The sequence below is a fragment of the Seriola lalandi genome, unplaced genomic scaffold, assembly GCF_002814215.2.
Source record: "Seriola lalandi dorsalis isolate HSWRI2012SDOR001 ecotype SW California unplaced genomic scaffold, Sedor1 jcf7180002054933, whole genome shotgun sequence".
NCBI classification, from domain to species: domain Eukaryota; kingdom Metazoa; phylum Chordata; class Actinopteri; order Carangiformes; family Carangidae; genus Seriola; species Seriola lalandi.
The window spans coordinates 4,000,518-4,022,356 of record NW_019525485.1 but is presented as its reverse complement, the minus strand read 5'-3'; the positions used below and the strand labels follow the sequence as shown (position 1 = coordinate 4,022,356).

The 21,839-nt window shown below is 45.3% G+C and overlaps 2 protein-coding genes across 7 annotated transcripts in view; both read left to right on the top strand.

Moving 5' to 3' along the window:
- LOC111644421 (mitogen-activated protein kinase kinase kinase kinase 4-like) overlaps window positions 1-4,558 on the top strand; it is a 32,691-nt gene extending 28,133 nt beyond the window's left edge. For all 5 annotated transcript variants that reach the window (XM_087170162.1, XM_087170161.1, XM_087170163.1 and 2 more), the window contains 8 exons: window positions 12-182; window positions 277-420; window positions 565-699; window positions 808-908; window positions 994-1,143; window positions 1,234-1,393; window positions 1,519-1,658; window positions 1,758-4,558. In XM_087170162.1, coding sequence (XP_087026288.1) covers window positions 12-182; window positions 277-420; window positions 565-699; window positions 808-908; window positions 994-1,143; window positions 1,234-1,393; window positions 1,519-1,658; window positions 1,758-1,841 — 1,085 coding nt within the window. In that variant the 3' untranslated portion in view covers window positions 1,842-4,558. The remainder of the gene's footprint in view (window positions 1-11; window positions 183-276; window positions 421-564; window positions 700-807; window positions 909-993; window positions 1,144-1,233; window positions 1,394-1,518; window positions 1,659-1,757) is intronic.
- Window positions 4,559-5,906: 1,348 nt separating this feature from the next.
- Window positions 5,907-21,534, top strand: LOC111644456 (putative ribonuclease ZC3H12C). Of its 2 annotated transcripts, none has more exons than XM_023393357.2 (6): window positions 5,907-6,025; window positions 14,607-15,487; window positions 15,669-15,808; window positions 15,903-16,137; window positions 16,405-16,511; window positions 16,752-21,534. In XM_023393357.2, exons 2-6 carry the CDS (start codon window positions 14,676-14,678, stop codon window positions 18,380-18,382), a joined length of 2,925 nt encoding a protein of 974 aa, XP_023249125.1. In that variant the 5' UTR covers window positions 5,907-6,025; window positions 14,607-14,675; the 3' UTR covers window positions 18,383-21,534. The 2 variants fall into 2 exon arrangements, with proteins under 2 accessions (XP_023249125.1, XP_023249124.1); XM_023393356.2 differs by lacking the exon at window positions 5,907-6,025 and adding an exon at window positions 10,499-10,726.
- Window positions 21,535-21,839: the final 305 nt, after the last annotated feature.

Below are 21,839 nucleotides of genomic sequence, written 5' to 3'. Positions count from 1 at the left end.
ACCCCTTCCAGCTGGATTTGGGCAGGACGGACGGCTGGTGGACCCGCTGAGGTCCGACCCGTCCCGTAAAGGCTCAGTGGTCAACGTCAACCCAGTCAACACGCGCCCGCCGAGCGACACGCCCGAGATCCGCAAGTACAAGAAGAGGTTCAATTCTGAGATCCTGTGCGCTGCGCTCTGGGGTGAGTCTGTGTTAAACAAGACTATGTGATGTGGTCGAATACGCTGCTTACAACCACTTACTCACATGTGCGTGTTTGTCTGTGACTGTTCCAGGGGTAAACCTGCTGGTGGGGACAGAGAGCGGTCTGATGCTGCTGGACCGAAGCGGTCAGGGGAAGGTCTACCCCCTGATCAACCGGCGGCGCATCCAACAGATGGATGTCCTGGAGGGACTCAATGTTCTGGTCACCATATCAGGTACCGTACATGTGCTGCACAAGTTTGTGTTTTTTTTGTGTCTTTTTCATTTTGTGTTTAAATTCAGGCAACATTTGTGAAAACCAGGTGTAAATAATGTCCAAATGTGTCTTTCCCTCTAAATTTCACCTCCGTCTCCTGCAGGTAAAAAGAACAAGCTGCGAGTGTATTACCTGTCGTGGCTCAGAAACAAGATTTTGCACAACGACCCTGAGGTAGAGAAGAAGCAGGGTTGGGTCAATGTGGGCGACCTGGAGGGCTGCGTCCACTACAAAGTCGGTACGTCTCCTTGTCGGTCAGCGATTATTAACCTCGGATTGAATGATACGCACAAGTATTAGTTGATTCTGACCCTCACGACTGACACACTTCTCCTTTTCCTTCCAGTGAAGTATGAGAGGATTAAGTTCTTGGTGCTGGCCTTGAAGAATTCTGTGGAGGTGTACGCCTGGGCTCCCAAACCCTACCACAAATTCATGGCCTTTAAGGTCAGTTTGATCTGGGTCTCTCTTTTAATTATTACTTCTAGTTCTACTTGACCTGACTAACTCTTTTATTCATGGTTGGTTTTAGTCTTTTGGTGACCTGGTGCACAAGCCTCTGCTGGTTGACCTGACGGTGGAAGAGGGTCAGAGGTTAAAGGTCATCTACGGCTCCTGCTCAGGCTTCCATGCTGTGGATGTGGACTCTGGTGCCGTCTACGACATCTACCTGCCTACACATGTAAGTGCTCAGCAGAGAGTCTGTTCGTATCTCGTTTTTTAAAAAAATGCTATTTACCCTCCTAACGCTTCTTACCCCACCCAACCTCAGATCCAGACCAGCATTCAATGCCACGCCATCATCATCTTGCCCAACACTGACGGGATCGAGCTGCTGGTGTGCTACGAGGACGAGGGCGTCTACGTCAACACCTACGGACGCATCACCAAGGACGTGGTGCTGCAGTGGGGAGAAATGCCAACTTCAGTGGGTGAGTGGCGGGAGGGGGGAGAGGGGGTGAGGGCTCAGTTTGACTATTATCTGCTCTTCAGTGTACACCACGAGTGCCAGCCAGGGAAACTGACGCCTCCTAAAACTCCTTCTGTGCTTGTGCAGCCTACATTAGGTCAAACCAGATCATGGGCTGGGGTGAGAAGGCCATAGAGATCCGCTCGGTGGAGACGGGACATCTGGACGGCGTCTTCATGCACAAGAGAGCCCAGAGACTCAAGTTCCTTTGTGAGAGGAATGACAAGGTGGGAATACTTGTCTGACTTTATTAAATATCAACCTCTCACACACTTGATCAGATCTGAAGCTCATATATTTGTACCTTTTCGTCCTGTTTCTCTCAGGTGTTCTTCGCCTCTGTGCGCCCCGGAGGTGCCAGCCAGGTGTACTTCATGACCCTGGGACGCACCTCCCTCATGAGCTGGTAGTCACGAAACCCTCACAAACAACCAGCCAAACACGACGACCGTACCTAAGCAGCGACCAACAGATGACGATTGTGACTATGACCAATGACGATTAACACGAGAAAAACCGCCTCGAGTCTGAGCTGGAGAAGCGTCTCTGCGGCTTTCTCTCACCTGCTCGTGCAAACAAACCACAGATTGGACTGTAATCATGAAAAGAAGCGAGGGATGTGGGTGTGTATTTTTTTGGGGGGGGGGGGGCGTGCACCATCACAAGTCCACTGAGTAAACTATATTACGACAACAACAGAAACCCCCACGAGCCGCCCGGTTCCTCTCACCCCAGCCTTGTTGCTCAACCTTTTTGTGCTGAACTCCACTCCTCCTCTTCCTCTTTGCGGGACGTGGGATCTGTTGCCTGTCGATGGTAAAATCTTTAATGTGTCATAGTAAAACTTTGCATCATGTATGTGCGTGTGCGTGTGTATGTGTGTGTGTGAATAGAGGAAAACACTGAGCATATGAATGACTGACAAAGTGTGTTTGTCTGAAGGGACGATACGAGGCTAAACGTGGCTGTTGCCGTATTGGAGAAGGCGAATACTGTATGTGCCACACCTTGAGTTTAGCTGTTTTTGTGGCTGTGTTTAGTCCAGGTCCTGTTTGGGTAAATTTCACTCCTATTCCCTCCATGATAGATTTCCACGTCAAGCATGTCATGAAACACTAGTTCACAGTCACAGTTTTACTCCCATAAACACTGCTTGACTTGTAAATCTGCCTCTGTCTTCACTTTTTTGCCTTCTCCTCCTTAAAGTGAAGATTTTTTAAGGGACCTTCTGGATATATCCATTAAAAAACAGGGTACTGGATATCAGCTTGTACATACTAACTACATCAACCTTGTGGGCTTTAGACTCTCCCGGGTTTAACAGACACTTTCTCAACTTTTACCACATTGCCTCACGTACTGTAGGTTATGTCAAGACAGAAGTAGCCCTGTTTATGACAGCATGTTGCTTTGGTGTTATTAACAAAAAATTATCCCCAGTTTTTAATACACTGTATATTTTGTATGTGACTTGCTGCACATAAATAAAGCATAAGAACACAGGACACACCTGTAGATGAGTTTTAAAGGAAGAATCCACCCTATTTATCATCAATCTGTGATATTTTTCTGGGCTTTCCAGGAGTTGTTTTGTGATGAAGTGTTGCATTTTCCCTGGTCAGCTGCTTTGTCGACACCCAAACAACAAAATACACCCAGAAATGTGAGGTTCATTACCAATAGCTGTTTTCTTTTCTTTTGTCAGGTGGATTTTTCCTTTAACATCAGTCATAAGTAGGGCTAGGATAAACTGTGAATTAGACATGCAGAATTAGCAGGTGGCCGTTAACGTAGCATGGAGGCCAGTGGGCGGAAGTGACAGTAAGGGAATGAAGGCAGCGTGCATAGATGTCACTCGAGCGGGTTGAGAAGAAGCTTTGAACATCACACTCCACAGAGAGGAGGAGGAAGCACGATCAGCTGATGGCTCAGCTAAACGATTGCCTTAGAAGGGTCTCAAGCTGATTACAAACTGCTCAAAATCCTCTGTGAATGCTGAAAAACATTTGGATTTTGTGTACTGTTGGAACACTTTAGTCTGAACCAGCCATGTGATTCAATATTGGACCTCTTTTTTTTTTGTTGACATTTTCTTCAGATGGGCAGTTAGTTTACAGGGTCCAGTCTGGATTGAAGACACAAAACAAAACAAAAAACACTACTTTAACTGGACCGTTACTCCATCCCAGAATTGTATTTTACTTCGTTTTATTTTTCTTCCTCACTCATCCTCTGAAAACCCCCCAATGACAAGGCAAGACTTGTTTGTCACTTCATGTTAGGACGGTCTCATTTCACTGTTAAAAACGTCAAATCCATCCTGTGGCTGTGCGTATGTATGAATGAGAAAACTTGACAACAGGACTCAAATCTGCAAGGTTTCACCCCCTTCGTGTCATCTCGACACTCTGGCCCTGCTCTCAGTGAGCGTGCTGCCTTCACTGTCTCGAGGCGAGGGGCCTGCTGAGAGCTGCGGAACATGGGAATGAGATGCTTTCACTGTCTGATCATCTGTGAAAAGCTAGGAAGGGGGGTAAAAAAAAATAATCACACGTTCGAATAGCAGTGTTACAAAACCACTTCAGACGGCGTGAACTAAGCGGCATATTTTTAACTTGGACTTAGTTTTTAGTCTTGTTTCTGCAATTTTTATTATGTAACCCTTCAGATAAGTATGCGACTGCAGTGGTTTTAAATTGTAATGCACACCTTATGTTGGAAATGTTTACAGAAGCAATTGTTTTGTTAAACCAATGTGCATCGATATGAATATTTATGGTTTATTTTGAGGGCAGTTTTTCCCTGTTTTGTATTTTGTATTATTCCCTTTTTGTACTATCATTTAGACGTTTATGTACAGGAATAATCGACCTTTGCTCACGTTATGAATTACGCAAGTCCAGAGTGTGATTTCACTGATTCCTCTACATCCTGCATAGTGCAGTGTGCCCCTGGCTGTGTGGCAGCTTGGATCAAATGTTTTCTGCCTGCCAGGTGACATGTTTCCCCTCAAACGTCTCTCTGCCATGCCTCTCTAATTTATGTCCTCTCTGTGTGTACTATGGGAATTACTGTATTTTCCTGAAGGTCTTTTTTTTCCATTGAATAAAATCAGAAGTAATTTACAGTGTGGTGTCTTTCTTTGTCATAGTGCTATGGCAACATTTGATTAACTCCAAATGTTGGAAGCGTCACTTTGCTCTTTGTCTCATTTATTACACTAAATGCCAACATTTTGACAAGTTTTCTCCTTAAAAAATTTGATATATTCCAGATTTTAAAAAAAGTGAAGCAGTTTGTTAAGAATGTAAAAAGTCTAGAAGCCAAATATTCTGGGGAAAATAAAGGAAACCTTCCAGTCAGATGTTGAGTATGATTAGTGGCCCAGGAAGCATTCAGGTCCTTTACTTGCATAAAAGTACTGCAGAAATACTCCAATACAAGTAAAAATCCTGTTAAAAATGCTATTAAAGGAAAAGTACCTATGTATTATTAAACATAATGTATCAAAAGTATAGGTACTCAATGCAGAAAGACGCCCCTGTTACTGTTACACTCATATATTGTACAATAATGCATCAGTAATGATAATTTAATTATATCAATAGTATTTAATGGTTGTACTTTTCATAGTGGATCTAATTTTACCTATTTCATATAATGTTGGCTTGTTAAATCTTTAGCAATACATAATATTTTGTAAACTCATCATGCCAAACTTCATTTGGAAACATTAACTTCATACCAGCTATTACCTGAATTAACTGTTTTAAATAGTCAGATTCTCTCTTTTGTGCCTCTGAGGCTCTTTGTTATTGTCTTTTGCAATTTTTGAATGTTGTAAATTAAGTTTTTATGTGTTTACTACTCTACGTTGCCAAGGCTCTTGCAAAAGAGGTAATGTATCTTACTAACTGGTTGAATAAATGAATAAATCATGTTATTTGTATGTAAAAGTCTTAATTTGAACCATTAAATCTTGATTTTCACACAAAAAAAAACCAACCTAGAAACTTGCCTCTATATATTTCCACCACAAGGTGGCGCCACCGCGCAGCTCACGGCCCATCCCACTTCCAAAGGGCTAGCAGCTCAGTAAAGCTAGCCTTGATACCCAGCAGTATGGTTTCCTGTTTACGCCGAAAGTAATAATATTAAAACGCTAAATAACGCGCTATAAGCATTATCTCAAACTTTATTAAAGCCATATGGTGAATTTTCAAACAGGAAATGTATTGCAAGGGAGGCCAGTTTGAATGTAGCTCATGTCAAGGTGATAATATTTTACAAACCGAACAAAGGTGAGATATGTATTGGAAAATTTACAATTATATACATGTGTCACTTGTCAACACATCAATCCCCACGTAGAATGAGATTCGTTTGTCAGGTCTTTTCTTCAGAGCTTATTTTGAAACACTGTCGGGGCGGAAGTCGCCCCGGCACTCTGTCCAACTTGACGCAGCTTGGCTGGGTCACGCTGCAATCCAGCCGGATGTTTTGCGTCGCCAGTATGTGATGAGAAGATTTGCCGTGGTGTTTTTTTTTTTCGTCTCAGAGCTGAACGTGCGGCTCCGGCGGCGGCCCTGACCAGGTGAGTACCTGCCCTCCGCGTTAACCGAGCAGACTTGTTTGTTGCAGGAGCTGCAGGTTGGCGTGGGGGAAAGCTGCAGGGAGGTCGTGACGGTGTTGGTTTGCAGTGACCGTGCACGCCCCTGCGCGCTCCCAAACATCTTTAATATAGTTGTGTGTAGATTGTAGCCCCGTCAACAGGCTGGACCAGGATGCTGCTGTGTTGTTTGTCACCTTAATGACTCGAAATACTGACGAGAAACGTTTTGAAATGATAAAAAGAGGCAGTTTGTTGGCTGTGGAGTGAAGGAGGCCCGAGCAAAACCAAGCTCCCACTAGTTGTCGGTTCTCTGGTGGATCTATGAAGGGACTGAGGGACAGTGGAGACTCTGTCTGTTTTCCACCTGTCTTGTGTTTCTTTGTCTTCTTCCTGACAGCTGTGTCTTTGCTGCACACTGGTTGGTGGTGAGGATCAGAGCAGTAACAGTTGAGGCTTCTGGGGGTTTTTTTGGTGGAAGAAGGGGGGCGCGAGCCCTAGCAGCTGTCTGTCGCCATCCCATCAAGCTTTTATTTCATCCTCTCCCTTTTCATGAATCCAAACTTAAAGTTTGGACTGTAGATCTACCTACTGTCTACTACCACTTATTTCTTTTTCAAAGCCTTTTGCAAAAGACCCTTTAAACTGCAGTTTTCAAAGGCTAACATATGTAAAATAACATCTTTATATACATGCAAGATCTTGCTTACAACTCAGGGTTTTATCATTCATAAGATTCACATGCAGAGATAAAAAGTCACTCCTCATTTGATTGTGGTTTTAAAGATCTGACTGTGGTGTTTTTGACCTTTGGCTCTCCTGAAAGGCTTCATCTGTTCACTTTTCCGTGATGGAAGTATTGGTTTGAATGACACACGCATGCAGCACACACGCCCTGGGCTGGTGAGTGTGGCTGCGATATCCTAACTTAGCTTATACCTGCTGTTTTGAGCGCTGGGTGGAAGTGCAGGGGTCAGCAGACGCTGGGTCAGAGAGGTCACGAGGGCACAAGGTCCCCTCCTGTTGACCTGGGCCAGAAATTGAATGCACATCATAATGAGTATGTGTTTTAATCTCCTTGATGAATCTACTACAGAAAAAATATACTAGTTTGATAATTGATTAATTGTTCAAATCATGAGTCATGAGGTCTTAGGTCATGAGGATTTGCTGATTCTTGCAGTTTTAAATGATCATAAAGTCTTATATTTTTGGACTGTTGGTCAAAACAAGTTACTTCAAGAAGTCGCACTGGGTTTTATGATCTTCTGCCGGGTGTTTTTAACACTTTCTGTTTTGTGATATTTACGGACCAAAATATTTATCAAGCAAATAATTTGATAATAAAAAATATTTGCACTAGATCAGATTAAAACACCCTCTATGTCTCTGCTGTTTCTTCAGCTGAGCTTTCCCGTACGTGCATTCAGTGTTATCAGTCTCCAAAGAGGGGAAAACGATCATCCTGTTGCTGCTGCAGTTGCCGGGAGCAGCACACACACACACACCTGTTTGTTGCGACAGATGGTCTACAGAGCGCTCCTCTGTGTGTGTGTGTGTGTGTGTGTGTGTGTGTGTGTGTGTGTGTGTGTGTGTGTGTGTGTGTGTGTGTATATACAGTGCTGTTGGTCAGCTGCTGCATCTCCCCCTCATCACTGTTATATCTGACTCGGCAAAGCTGACTCAGGACGCGCTCTTATTTAGTCAGGCAGTTGTTTTCCTGTTGAGCCACTAGGCTGGAAGAACTCTTATTTTACTTGGCAAGTGGACTGAGAACACAAACTAAGATAAATTCTGGATATTTAGCCTTATCTTTTTAAATGGATATTTCTCTTGGCAGACATGTTATCTTCTGGTGTTATTTTAAACTTGGTGGTGGGATCACACTGAAACTTTTTAGCAGTTAGATTGCCAATGTGTAAATTTGTTTTTGAATCACTGATTCACTGTTTTGTGCATCATATGATCAAAAAATGTCCATTAAAATTTCTCAGAGCTCAAAGAGTCAGTTTGAAATATTCAAATTAGAGCTGCAATGATTCGTCCATTCACTTTCTGTCAATTGATCTGCAAGTATTTTGATAATCCATTAACGGTTTTGAACATATTTTAAACAGAAACTGGTTCCAGCTTCTCAAATGTGAGGATTTGATTGGTTTTCTTTGCCTGCGTCTGTTAATTGAATATCTTTGAGGCTTGGATACATCTCCTGGGGATGCGAGGTGATTTATAGACAAAATGATTCATTGATTCATTGAGAAAATAATTTGCAGATTAATCAATAATGGTGATAATTGTTAGATGCAGTCCTGGTTCGATGTAGAGTGGGTTAAAACAGAAAAAACCCTGCAAACTCTCACATTTGAAAAGCTAAAAAGCAGTAAATGTTCTGCTTTTTATTCTTGATAGATGACTAAAACAATAAATCAGTGATCCAAATTAATTAATTTTGTGAGATATTTCCATGTCATTTTACTTTCAAAATGATATTTTCTTGTGTTTTTATACAAGCTGTGTATCAGTATTCATGGACAAATGTTCATAACATCATCTTAAACTTCTTTGTTTTCCCTAAATGATATCAGCTTTGAGCTCAATCGCTTAATTGATTCTTTGATTGACAGGCAATTAATCAGCAGCTATAATTGACAAGTCATTTCCTTCATGTTGTTCAAGTAAAAATGCCAGACGTTCCCCCTGCCAGCGTTTCACTAAAGAGGATTTTCTGCCTGTCTTTGTGTGTGTGTGACAGGAAGCGGAATATCTTTGGTATTTGGACTGATATTCTTCCACATCAGGCGCTTGGATCAGCTCCGCTGGCTTCTTGCAGCGCCGTTACCCTGCACAGGAGCCTCACCTTGGCCGCTCGTATCCATGGTGTCTGCTTTTTGTTTTAATTTCTGTCACTAGTGAAACCATGTCACCACAGCTGTGTGTGTGTGTGTGTGTGTGTGTGTGTGTGTGTGTGTGTATGTGTGTATGTGGGGGGGGTCAGCAGTGACAATGCAAGGTTTGTTTTCTGACTGTTTGGTGCCATATAACACCCACAATACTGGAGCTGATGTTCCTAACCAGACTTCACTTTACATCCAGGCTAACTTTTTTTATTAAGAACTTGCTTTTATCTGATCATGTTGAAGTTGAAGATCCACTAACTTGTCCAAGAGAGATTAGCCATAGCTGAACTCGTGCTACTTGGCTTGGCTCCAGAGTCCTCTGCATCTGTTGCAGCTGTATTTTGGGATGTGTTGACAGCTCAGATATTTAGCTTGGTGTGGAGATATCATACATTATTCTGTGTCTCCCTTGGTGCCTTTTTTTTTTATGGAACTTCATCCCAGGCTTTATCCAACAGCGAGAGACACTCAACTCCTGTTTGCTTTGCATTTGCATCGTTTGCTTTGTCCTACTCATTGCACTTGCCTTTTCATTCTGCGTGCCATGTTCATACTGCGTGCATATCCCAGTAGCCTGGTTTGATACAGTTATGTTGCACTGAAGCAAAAGTGATTCAGTCCATTGTCTTATCCTTTGCACTTTTACTGGCTTTGCAGCATGTGGAACTGTGTAATGGAACTCCTTAATACACATTTGCATCACAGTGACACTGGTGCAAAAGCACAGTTATATATATATTGTATGACTTTGGATATCTTATTAATGCAGATGGGATTGTTTTTATTTTGTCAAATCATTCAGATTCTCGACATGTGTGCATGGGCTGCGTCATGACATGAAAGACAGAAAGGCAAAGATTTGTGCTTCCGAGTCATCTGCCCTAAGTGTGCCTCAACAATGAGGGACAGGTCCCCTCCTCACACTCATCTGGACATAAAACTTTTTGATGTCGCTCGCCCCCCACACTCGCCCTTTTTCCCCTTTCAGCCCAGCCACACTCTCCTCTTTACTCTTGCACTCTCTTAAAGGCCACGCCAGTCTTTCAGCCCGGCCTTGGTCTTTTCTTTCAGTTTGAACCCCCTCCGCCGCCCCCACCTCGCCCCCGGCCCGAGACAAAGAGAGGAGAGTGACTGTGGCGCTCTGTAGCCAGGTGTTCTCCATTGCTGCCCTGGGCCGTAATAGCACCAGCCCTCACACTGCAGCTGCCCTCCCCGGCCTCCCATTGTGTGGCTCTATTGTTCAGCCGCCCACCCCTCGTTGATTCATCGGCCACACAGGGGAAACCCTTTCAGACTGAGGAGAGTGTGTTTGTGTGTGTGTGTGTGTGTGTGCGCGCGTGTGTGTGCGCGCCGGTGCACGTTGAGTACGCGTGCCTTGGGGAAACTGGGTGTTGCAGGCATTTGCCCACAGCCACTCCCCTCCTCCTCCCCTTGTCTCTGCGCCTCATTGTAAGGCCGCCACGTCGTGATTGGTGGAAAGGCAGCCACTCTGAACGAGGGAATGGCAGACATTGTTGGTCCATCTGTTCTGCCACTCATTGTCCAACTTGCTTCTGTAGGAAAGAATACAGCTCTGGAGGACACTCAGACACAGAGGACGGAGGCGCTCGTGGCTGGGGTTGGATGCTCTGTGATTTACCTGCAGCTAAAATAAACACCGGGCTTGGATGTAGCTGCTGTGGGAACTTTGGGATTTGTTTTTTCTTCTGAGTTTCACCTACACTGCTTTACCGTGCGGTTGTCAAGGATTTAAATATGCAGACATGAGCTAATATTCCCTTAAGGCCTGGTAAGTGTGACAAAGTCCTCGTCTGTCTGCATGTAACCTGTCTTTTATATTGAAAATCCCCTTTATGTGGCAACTGTGATTTGTAATATCCCTGTCTCATTAATACTAGGGCCACTGGGATGATGCAGGGTTACCTGAATGACAGGCTGCCTCCTCCCAGTCAGCCGGTTTGGGCATGTGCACGGGTGCAGCAACATAAGTCACTGATATACCTTAAATGACTGGATTTGCTTGAATTTAAAAACAGGCTTGAGTTTTGCTAAGTTTAAACTAACAAGGGAAAAGTCCATTTCTCTGTCTCTCGCTGGTTTTGGATGTGAAATATTGCAGGCTAGAGATGCAGCTCAGGCTGAGTTTGGATGAGGCGCAGCAGTGACTTACACTGTCAGTCATAACTGACTGACTGTACTGCACCTGTTTAAACTTTGCCAGGTCTGTAGCTGTTACACTGGCCCTGCAGTTGCTTGAATTTCTGTGTTGATATGAAGCTTGATGTAGGGGGGTGGGGGGGCCGTGTTGTAGGGTTTTTTTTGGGGGGGGGGTAACAAAAAGCAAGCTTCTTTTTTATCTGGGTCACATGAGGCTCGAGGAAGCAAGAAGTGCTTTGGCTTAAGATATTAGCCCTGGAAAGTGTGTGTGTGTGTGTGTGTGTGTGTGTGTCAGTGCCTGTAGGTCCTGCTGAGTCTTTCTTGTCGCTCTATTGGCTGTGTGGAAGCAGGGGTGTGTGTGTGTGCGTGTGTGTGCGTGTGTGTGTGTGTGTGTGTGTGTGTGTGCGTGTGTGTGAAGGGGAGACACCAGTTGCAAGTACCGCTCAGCAGACATCTGTTGCCCTGCTGCTGGCGGGGAAAGCCTTGCGCGCCATCTAGATGTAAACCCACACACACACACACACACACACACACACACACACACACACACACACACACACACACACACAGTATTCTGCCCAGGACTGCCCCCTTTTTACAATAAGTTTTGCATAGTGTCGGGCACGCAGTGATGTACCGCCAGACAACCCCCTCTTGTCCTCCCTGTGCCCCCTCTCAGACCCCACCCCACCCCTTTAAACCCGAAACTCTTTACACCCCCCCCCCCATTGCACACACTTACACAAAGCTCCCACATACAAAGCGCTGTAAGGACTGTGTTACATATTCATTACTGGCTCTATCAAAGCGAGCAGTGCTGCTGTGTGTGGGAGCCGGCCGGCTGATGTTTGAAAGATGCACCCACTCAGCCTGGAGGTCTGGAGATGGTGCGATGAGGTGGCTCTGCTGTTGGTCCGTTAAGATTTGAGCATTCCCACAATGCCCTGAATGCATCGCTCTGTGGAGCTGGGACCACACCAGAAGACTTCTTTTAAACTATGAAAAGACTGTCATTGAACAGGCTTTAACAGGATTACGATCAGATTTGTAAAGATCGTAACAAAATAAAACAAGGTTTAATGTGATGGTGATACAGTTGCTCCAAAGCTAGAAATTTGAATTTGTAAAATTGATAAATAAAATAGTAAATGATCCAACAGTGACTGTTTATTATAATCTGCCATATGTTTTACAGGCCAGTGTTTCCCCTCCATGTGAACATTTGCTCATTAGTTTATCCGTTAATAATTCCTCTCTGTAATCTGCGTTTTCCCACAGTTCTGTGGTTAATTTAAAGACAAGAACTGATAATGAAAATAATCATTAATTGCAGCCTTAGATGAGACGCAGTGGGATCTGTGTGTCTTATCACCAAGACTAAACCAGGGAAATCCTGAAGAGTACATCCCTGCTTTATTATGTGATCAGTTGTTTGGTACTGATTCAGAATGATCATTTGTAGTTTTTGATACTAGTGCAAATGTGATGTGAATTTGAAAAATATTGTACTTGTAAAATTGTGGAGAAATGAAAGAGGATAGTGAATCTGACCAGACATTGGGACTAAAGGTTTTCAATGATAATTTTTCAATTGGTTCCAAAACTAGTGGGGTTTGATGGAGGGATGCACTGATCCACCTTTTTTCTCCAGCCTGATGTAATGAGGCTCAATCACATCGTGGCCAATACTACATTTAACGACCGACTTACTGATGTCAGTATCGGCATCCCCAGTTTGATACCCAGCACTACAGCTGAGTCGTTACTTGTATTTTTAATGTGATGAGCAGCTTCTCTCTGATCCAGACTCTCTTAAAGCTTTAACTCTTATTGCAGTTGAACGCGAGTGATGATCTCCTTCTGCTTGCGTGTCCGTGTTGCTTATGTGCTGCCTGTGCTTCAGACTGGATGATGTCAAGCGGGAGAGAAACCTGAAGGTAGTTTGGATGTGTCAGTATAGAGCATCAACAGAGTGGAGTGCGCATGAAATGTTCCCCAGTCTCTCCACAGCAGTATGAGTCACTTTTGTGAGGCAGACGCTGCGTATGTGTGTGTTTTCATGTGTGCACGGGCACCATCAACGCCCACTGTGGTTGATGCCAAGTTCCCCTTCCTAATCACTTTTGCAGGTCTATTGTTGTCTTGGGTGGCGGGGGGGTGGGGTGGGTTGCCAGTGAGGCACACTTAAACCCCTCCCTCCCCCACAACAGACCCTTTTTTGCAGTGTGTGTGTGTGTGTGTGTGTGTGTGTAAGGTGGGTCGCCGACTGAACGCTTGCAGCCTCTGTCTTGGCATTTGGAAGGGAGAATGCTTTCAACAGCTGTAGCTTAGCAACAGTAGCACGGCCACGTTGCTAGGCAGCCCTTTTTCATAAAATGCACACTCGCTCCACCCCCCCCACCCCCCCACCCCTCCTACTCACCAGCTTTAAGTCACTTCCCCCTTCCATCATCTGTTTTGTCCTGATAACATGGGTTTGAGTTGTGGGTTGAGAAGATCCAGCCAAGTTGAAATGCTCCAGGCAATGTCCAACTGCGAGGCTGCTGATATTGTTTGTCCTTTGTTGTTGTTTTTTTTAATTCTATACTGTAACTTTCAATGTCATTTCATGTATGTGAAATACAGTCCAGTCAGAATACACCGGGACCTTTGTCTCTGGAGATTGGATCAGTTTCATGATCTCAGATTAACTTTCCAAAGTGTCCCCTGTAATTTGTGTGCAGCTAAACCTTTGACACAAATCAGATTAACCTAACCAGATCCCATGGCTTCAGCGCCTGAATGCAATATGATGATTGGCTCCGTAGCCTCAGAGCCCCTCAGTGTTTTAATGAGTGACTCCACCACCCCAGTGGGAAGAAGCATATGGACCTTAATTACCAGGTAGAATATGAGGGGGAAGGGACAGTCGGCTGCATCACTAACGGCTTGGTGTCTTTTTTTTTTTTTAAACGGTTCACCCTCTGTTCCTCCTTAGATTAATGTGCTGTGGCGTGGCCCTATAAAAACACACTGGGGCCAGACTAGAAAAAACGCGGGAGTCCATTAATTAGGACGAGAGGCCCCCACCAGCTCTTTGTGTCAGCCAGTCTCCGCCTCAGCGGAGTCCCCAACTGCCCGAGACGGCGCGTCAGAGCCAGTGTAAACAAGACCGCTCACAGCCTCACAGTGTTAGGACGACTTCTTTCCAAGTCACATTTCCCTAAAATGACACTCATTGTTGACTCTAAATTATCATGTGACTGACAAGATGACCTAAATGCAAATTCTCACTTTGCAAATAATTTCTCTGGAATTTCAGACCACTGGTTGCTTTTGTAAAAAGACTATTAGACATCATAGAGCCATGTCATCATACGTAACAGATAACATTTGAGAACCGTTGCTGATCATCGGAGAAGAAAGTGTCAGAAATTCAAATTTTTTGTTGCATTACTTTAATGATTGCTGTTAATCAGCTTTATTAAGAGGGGACTCGCTCACTCCATGCTCCGTTCTGTCTCCTTCTTTAGGCACCAATGAGTCGAGCTTTGTGAGAGGGCAGCAGTCAGCCCGGTGTGCTGGATGTCTGTGACAGATCCATGGGTCAGAAGGACCATGTGGAGGCAGGAGCTGGCCACATCCTCGACCTGGGGCTGGATTTGGAGTATCTCCACGTAGCAGGGGCTGACCGGCAGGCTGGCGGCGCTGACGGGCCCCCTGCTATGGAGGAGCAGGGGGAAAGCTCCTGTAACCGCAGCACCGCCGATTGCCCTCCGCCGGCTGCGGTGGAGGAAAATGCCGGACCCGACGCCGAGAGCAAGCTGTCGCCGTCTCCCGGCTCTGCGCTTGCCGCCGGGCCGGACGGTGGAGAGGGAGGATCAACTCACAGTAAGAACACCCACCAGCCGCTTTGTCGGACCCAGTGTGTGGACTTAGGCACCGAGGGGCCTCCTGAGCTCCCATCTGAACTCTCATCAGAGCTTGAATACGACACTCCTGCTCAGTCCCCACCCAGCTCCCCATGTAAGAACCCACCCGAGCCGCCGTCCCATCCCTCCGAATCAGAGCCAGCCTCCGAGGCTGGCGGGAAGGAGTACCAGGCCAAGCTGGAGTTTGCTCTGAAGCTGGGCTACTCTGAGGAGACAGTGCGACTGGTGCTGTCCAAGCTGGGCCCTGACACCCTCATCAACGACATACTGGGAGAGCTGGTCAAACTGGGCACCAAGTCAGACAGCGAGCAGCCGGCCGGATCATTAGCCTCCACCTCCTCCTCTTCATCCTCCTCTTCATCTTGCGGTTGCTCTGATTTGCTGGACGGCCAGAGGTCGGACTCGCCCTGTCCGTCAGACTCTCTGGGTGACCAGGACAACCTGCGTCCGATTGTGGTGGACGGCAGTAATGTAGCCATGAGGTAAGCAGTCTATGGTAACTGTTATAAGTTCAATCACTGTAAAATGTCTCTTATTGATTCCATACAGCTGACTTTCACATCATAGTATGGGAGTTAATTGCCTATATTGATGTATAGACCTCCACTAAAACCCAACACATTCATTTGCTGTTATCTGCTGCCTTTTTCCTATGTCCTGTAGTCATGGCAACAAGGAAGTGTTTTCGTGCCAGGGCATCCAGCTGGCTGTTGATTGGTTCCTAGAGCGAGGCCATCATGACATCACGGTGTTTGTGCCTGCCTGGAGGAAAGAGCAGTCCCGCCCTGATGCCCCGATAACAGGTGAGAGCACGAGGCTGTTCGACACAAACACACGCACATGCACCGAGGCCGTTATGAGATCATGCTGACCTCACCGTAACTCCCTCCTCCACAGATCAGGAGATCTTGCGTCGCCTAGAGAAGGAAAAGATCTTAGTCTTCACTCCCTCGCGACGTGTCCAAGGTCGGCGCGTGGTCTGCTATGACGACCGCTTCATCGTCAAGCTGGCCTATGAGTCAGACGGCATCATCGTCTCCAACGACAATTACAGAGACCTGGCTAATGAGAAGCCTGAGTGGAAGAAGTTCATTGACGAGCGGCTGCTCATGTACTCCTTTGTCAACGACAAGTAAGTGGGAGTGGATCAGTGAGGGGGAGACTTGGTGAATGTGAATGACAGAACAAAGGTGTGTGACTACAGTCTTTTAGCTTAACAAATGTTTTTCGCTTGGTTTTAGATGAGAGAGTTAAATCTCAGTTTGTTCTGTCCACCTCCACTTTACAGTTCCCCCCGACCCCAGAAATGTGAACCAACTTAAAAGAACACTACTGTCACTGTCACTTACTAACTATGTAATTATGTTGTTCTCTGTCATCCCTCCTTGCCGTCTCTCAGATTCATGCCCCCAGATGACCCTCTTGGTCGTCATGGCCCCAGCTTAGACAACTTCCTGAGGAAAAGACCTGTCATGCCTGAGCAGAAGAAACAGCCGTGTCCTTACGGTGGGAACACAGATACTCACTGCATTACAGAGTGTACAATATGGTGCATCTAAAAACTCTCCAGGAAATTTTGTTATTTAATTTCTTTCCCTTTAAGACCAAGTAAACAATTTAAAGGAAGTTAAAATCCTACTGATAACATTATGTGAGTGAGTTGTGTCTTTGAAATGTTTAAACAATTGTCACATATTGACTTATGTTACATAATGTTTGTTGAGACCTTGTGTCTATTGGTTACAGGAAAGAAGTGCACTTACGGTCACAAGTGTAAGTACTACCACCCAGAGAGAGGGGCTCAGCCTCAGCGTGCCGTGGCTGATGAGCTGCGAGCCAGCGCCAAGACCTGCGTGACCACAAAGAACCAGGGAGACACTGGGCTGGTGAAGAGCCACAGCGTTCCAGCTGGAAGCATCGAGGCGAAAAAAGGTGCCCCGAAAAGGCAGTCGGACCCCAGCATCCGAGCTCTGTCGTACAGTGACGCCGAGGAGAAGCTGCTGGCAAAAGGGCGGGTGGAGAGCCAAAAGAGCAGTTTGGTGGGTGCTGGTAGCAGCAGCAGTAGCAGTTCTAGCAGCAACAGCAGTAATTGCAGTGGGAGTATAACCATGTCCCCGGCCCCAGGAGGCCCTCCATCCAGCCTTAGCCTCCCCCAGGACCAACAGTCCAGAGCAGCCACTCCTCACGGCCTCCTTCCAGCCCCCAGCCTTGACCTTTACCCTCACTGTGAGTCCCCCGACCTGAGCTACTACTCAGTAACACGTGCCTACTCTGGCCTGAGCCTGTCCTCCAGACGGAGCCCCGACTGCCGCTTCCCCAACGACACCGACCTGCGGTTGGGCTCGATGGGCTCAGCAGGCTCCGAATGCGGCAGCGAAAGCAGCGCGAGTTGTGGGAGCAGCTGTGACTCGTACAGCGAGAGGCCTTGTCCCGGATGCCCCCCAGACACCTTACTGGAAGACAGCATCCATTTCAATAATCCGCACAGTCGGCTGTATCCCCACCATTCTTCATCAAACCACGAACTCTGCGGCCTTCATCCTGCCGATTACACAAATATCCAGCACAGCCACACGTCTAACACCAGCGTTCACAGTTACCACATGAGTGTGACACGCGGACAGAGCTGTGCTCATGATCAGCCTCCACCAGAGGCTCCCTCCAAGCGCCCCCTCTACCCCTTACCCCCTCATCTGCAGCACCAGCCGCTGGCCGCACGCTCCAGCTGCCCGGGCGACTACCACTCTCTGCCCCAGTCCAACCCCCACGCCCCCGGTTCTCCTCTTGGCCGCTGCCTGGCCCCCACACGAGCAGAGAGCGTGTCGGACTCACATCTGTATGAGCACCTCTCTACGTCGCACCATCACCACCGACCAAAAGCTCTGCCCAGCTGGGACACGTACTACAGACAGCCGCCGCTGCCACCATCCAGGTATGAACCGTCTGCCTATCAGAGTCTGCCAGACACACGCCAGTCCTCCTGGCACACCCTTCCCTGGTCACAGGATGGCTACACCCAGCACCACTCCTCTCACCCAGCTCTCCACCCGTCCCCGACACATTACCTAAACCACCCACCACCTCCAGCCCACTCTCCTCACCCGCCTCATCCATCCAGCACTCCTCTGCCGGCTTACCCGCCTCACAGCGCTCACCTCGCAGTGCCCTCCCACGCGCCTTCCTCCTACATGCCGCAGCACTCTGAATCCCCTGCACACGGCCACTATGGCGGCGTGAGGGAGAAAGTGTACGTCAACCTGTGCAACATCTTTCCCTCTGAGCTGGTGAGTCGGGTGATGGCCAGGAGCCCCCACATCACAGACCCCCAGCAGCTGGCAGCTGCCATCCTGGCAGAGAAGGCCCAAACAGGCTACTGAGGAATCCGAATGTGGTTAGAAAACAATAGAGGTTCTGCATTCTGGGTAGAAATTTGAAGACACGAACTAAGCGGTTAGTATCTGCAGACAAACAGGAATCTGCCATTGCAACACTTGGCAGTTGGGTCTGCATGGCGGAGTACTGGAATTCTTTTGGATTGTCTGCAAGGAGAGCATTTCCTTTCTTATGACATTAAATGAGACAATGCAGAATTTTCAAGGATATAAAATGCTGAGGATAATCCAAATCCAGCTCTAGTCACTGTGCAGCGACAACTACATCAACTCAACGCGTGGGGAGAGGGAGTCGAATTCTGTGACTTTGACACAAAGTGCGACCTGAGGAGATTGTCCTACACCTGCTCTTTGTTTTTTAAATTCATTTTGTAGCTTAATATTTGTGTCTTTCACATGCAAGACTCGTTATGCATCAAAATGTTAAGGTACATTTTTTTATTTTACAGCCCAATCACAACCTAAAGAATTGGTTTTACACACATCAAATGTGACCGATATGAAGGATTAGTTGATCATTTCCACCACCTTTATGACCAGATTCTGAGTTTTAGAGAATACGCATACACACCGTGTGCAATGTACTTACTCTCAGACCTGAGTCAAGCAGTGTTTGTATGTTCTTGCATGTGTGTAGCGCCAGATTGATAGGAGTGTCATGTAATAAGGATTCAAACTTAATTTCACATATTTTCCCGTGAGGTGGCAAATCCTCATCCGGTACACATGACTGTTTCAAACGAATATTTGACCAAGGTCTGTGTATTATATTAATCTCTTTGTGTGTGTGTGTGTGTGTGTGTGTGTGTGTGTGTGTGTGTGTGTGTGTGTGTGTGTTGTGCGGCCGTCGTGTGGGGTTCTTCTCCATGTTGGTTAAAAAATAGGTGTCTGAAAGATGGTCATCTTATTTGAGATGACGTCAGTATTTTGGTCAGAGTTGTAGCTGTAGAGATGGGTGACCCTGTCGTGTGTACCTTAGTTTTAGTAAGGGACATCTCTCTCTCTATCTTTCTCTAACTCTTTCTCTCTCTCTCTCTCTCTCTCTCTCTCTCTCTCTGGCCCTTTATTTTGGGTCAAATCTGGTTTCTGCTACAGACAGAGAACATCTCGACATCAGTATAAACAGAACATGTATGTATTGTAAATATATTTAACAGATTCCCCTGCTGTGCTTTTGGCTAACAGCGTCTACTGTTGTCTGTAGCAGATCCCAGCTGAATCCATGCTAGACAGAGAAAAACCTTGTTTGATACAAATTGTATCATTAACTAAGTCGCTGATGTTATATACAGTACATGGACTTGTTGATCCGTATTTATCAAACACTCTTGATGTATTGCTATATGATGAAGTGCATTGACAACACTTGTTCCAACTTTTAATCTTGTGGAAATAGCTTTGAGACAATTACTTCAAATATGTTATGAAACAAAAGGGGTTGTCTGCCTACTATGTTTAGGTATCGCAACTTCTTTATCTGCGCTTTTGGGTTTGAAGCTGGCTTATTTTCTACAGGAGCTCCAATAAAATCACATGTGAGGAATATGTTTTGGGTTACTGGTTGACGGACGTAACTGCCCATTCGAGAAAGAAGGTGAATTGTACTTTTTCACGTGGTTGAGGTTGGGGTCAGTTCATCTTAACGCTTCTTTTAGCCTCTTTAAGTCAGGAAGTGGATAAGTTATTAAACTTTATGCTTGAAGTAATAGTGAACCGATTTATTATCATTAACCATCTATTAATTAAGTGGACAGACCCCAACCATGTGTAATAAGTAAAATTTTATATTTGGGTCAGTCCCATATTCGATGGTGGCCATTTTGAACGTCCTTAACACTCTACCGTATTTGCAAATATATAAAGCTATTTCTTCCCTGAAGTGTTTAGATAGAAGCAGAATTTGTACGGCCAGTAAAGAAATGTCAAACAACAACCACAACTGACCTGGTAACTGCTTTCCAGACAAAGTCAAGTGTGAAAAATATTAAATGGGATATTTGGATATTACAAATTAAAATTCTGACATATGTTTCCCTTTCATTAGTAGGATGATAAATGTCCTCAATGCAGCATTAACCTGGCCACGGCTGTTTTTAGACTTAAATGTATGGCCAGATTAAAATAATAATCTACTATGTATCAGTCTGCATTATTGTGACTATTTTTATTATTCATGAATCAGTAATTAATGTTTGTTTTACATAGCATGGCTGTATATGGGTAGAGCCCACCGACAGTGGAAAGCGAGTTCAAAATGGCCGCCAAGGAATTAAAGTCTACACAGTGAGCTCGTCATACAGTTCATCACAAGCCAGCTACGTATAGCCCACTGGTTTCTTTCCTGTCCAACGTGTCATATTGTACAAATAACCAATACCTGTACAATAGCACGTGCTGTTGATGAGAGAGAACCTCTGTGTGTATTGAAGAAGCGCCTTCTCTCTGGCCTCCTGGCACTGTGTGTCAGTGTGGCACCCGAGCGTGGGCCCAAAGTAATGCCTCTACATGGCATTGTGCTTATGACACATCCAATACTCTGAACTATGTTCAGCTAACTCTTATGCATGTTTTGATTTGTTTTGGTTTCTGCATGTATCCTTGTGTTTACTTTGTGTACAAAGCTGTGTTTCTGTCCTGGACTTTAGTCTGGCCGTTACTGTGACATGATGCGAGCTGTTGAGATGCTTCTAGATTTAACTGTACACAAAACTGGCTTGTTTTTCTGCTCATTCATTTTTATTTCATATATGAGTTAGTATAATTTCAATTTCACGAAATCACCCTTCTTTAACATACAACTTAAATCAGGTGGGAATGCTGTCTTTTTTTCTGTAAGGCTTGACATTTACTCCAAAGAATTAGGAAGCATGTTTTGGAATGCGTCCCACTTTTCTCCAACATTGTTTATTTTGAAAGTGCACTCGGCCATAGATAGCGATAATGGAAACCATTATGATAAATTGACTTCTGTGCTGTAGATATTACAATGCTATACAGGCCACTACACTCTAGTAATGAAAGTCCTCTTTCAAATTATATTTACATTTTGCCAGTAGAATAACAGTGTAACTAATTGATTATTGTAACATTCTCAACTATACCTGTGATTGTTCATTAAAGAGAGTACTGCTCTAAAACATGTGGTATCCGTTGCCTTTGTTCTAGGTCGTGTACACTACTCTGGCATACAGTTATAAAAGAAAAGGATTTGAATGTATTATTTTTTGTGCTTTACACTACTCTATTATTTTCCTGAAACAGTGTTGTATTGCAATTGTTTTAGTAATCATGTTTTCCTTATTACAGAAAATCGATAGCTTAAACGGTTGTTTGCAATGGTGGAAAGTGACTAAGTACATTTACTCAAGTACTGTACTTAAGTACAGTTTGGAAGTACTTGAGTAGTTCCCTGTTATGCTACGTAATACTTCATTTCAGATGA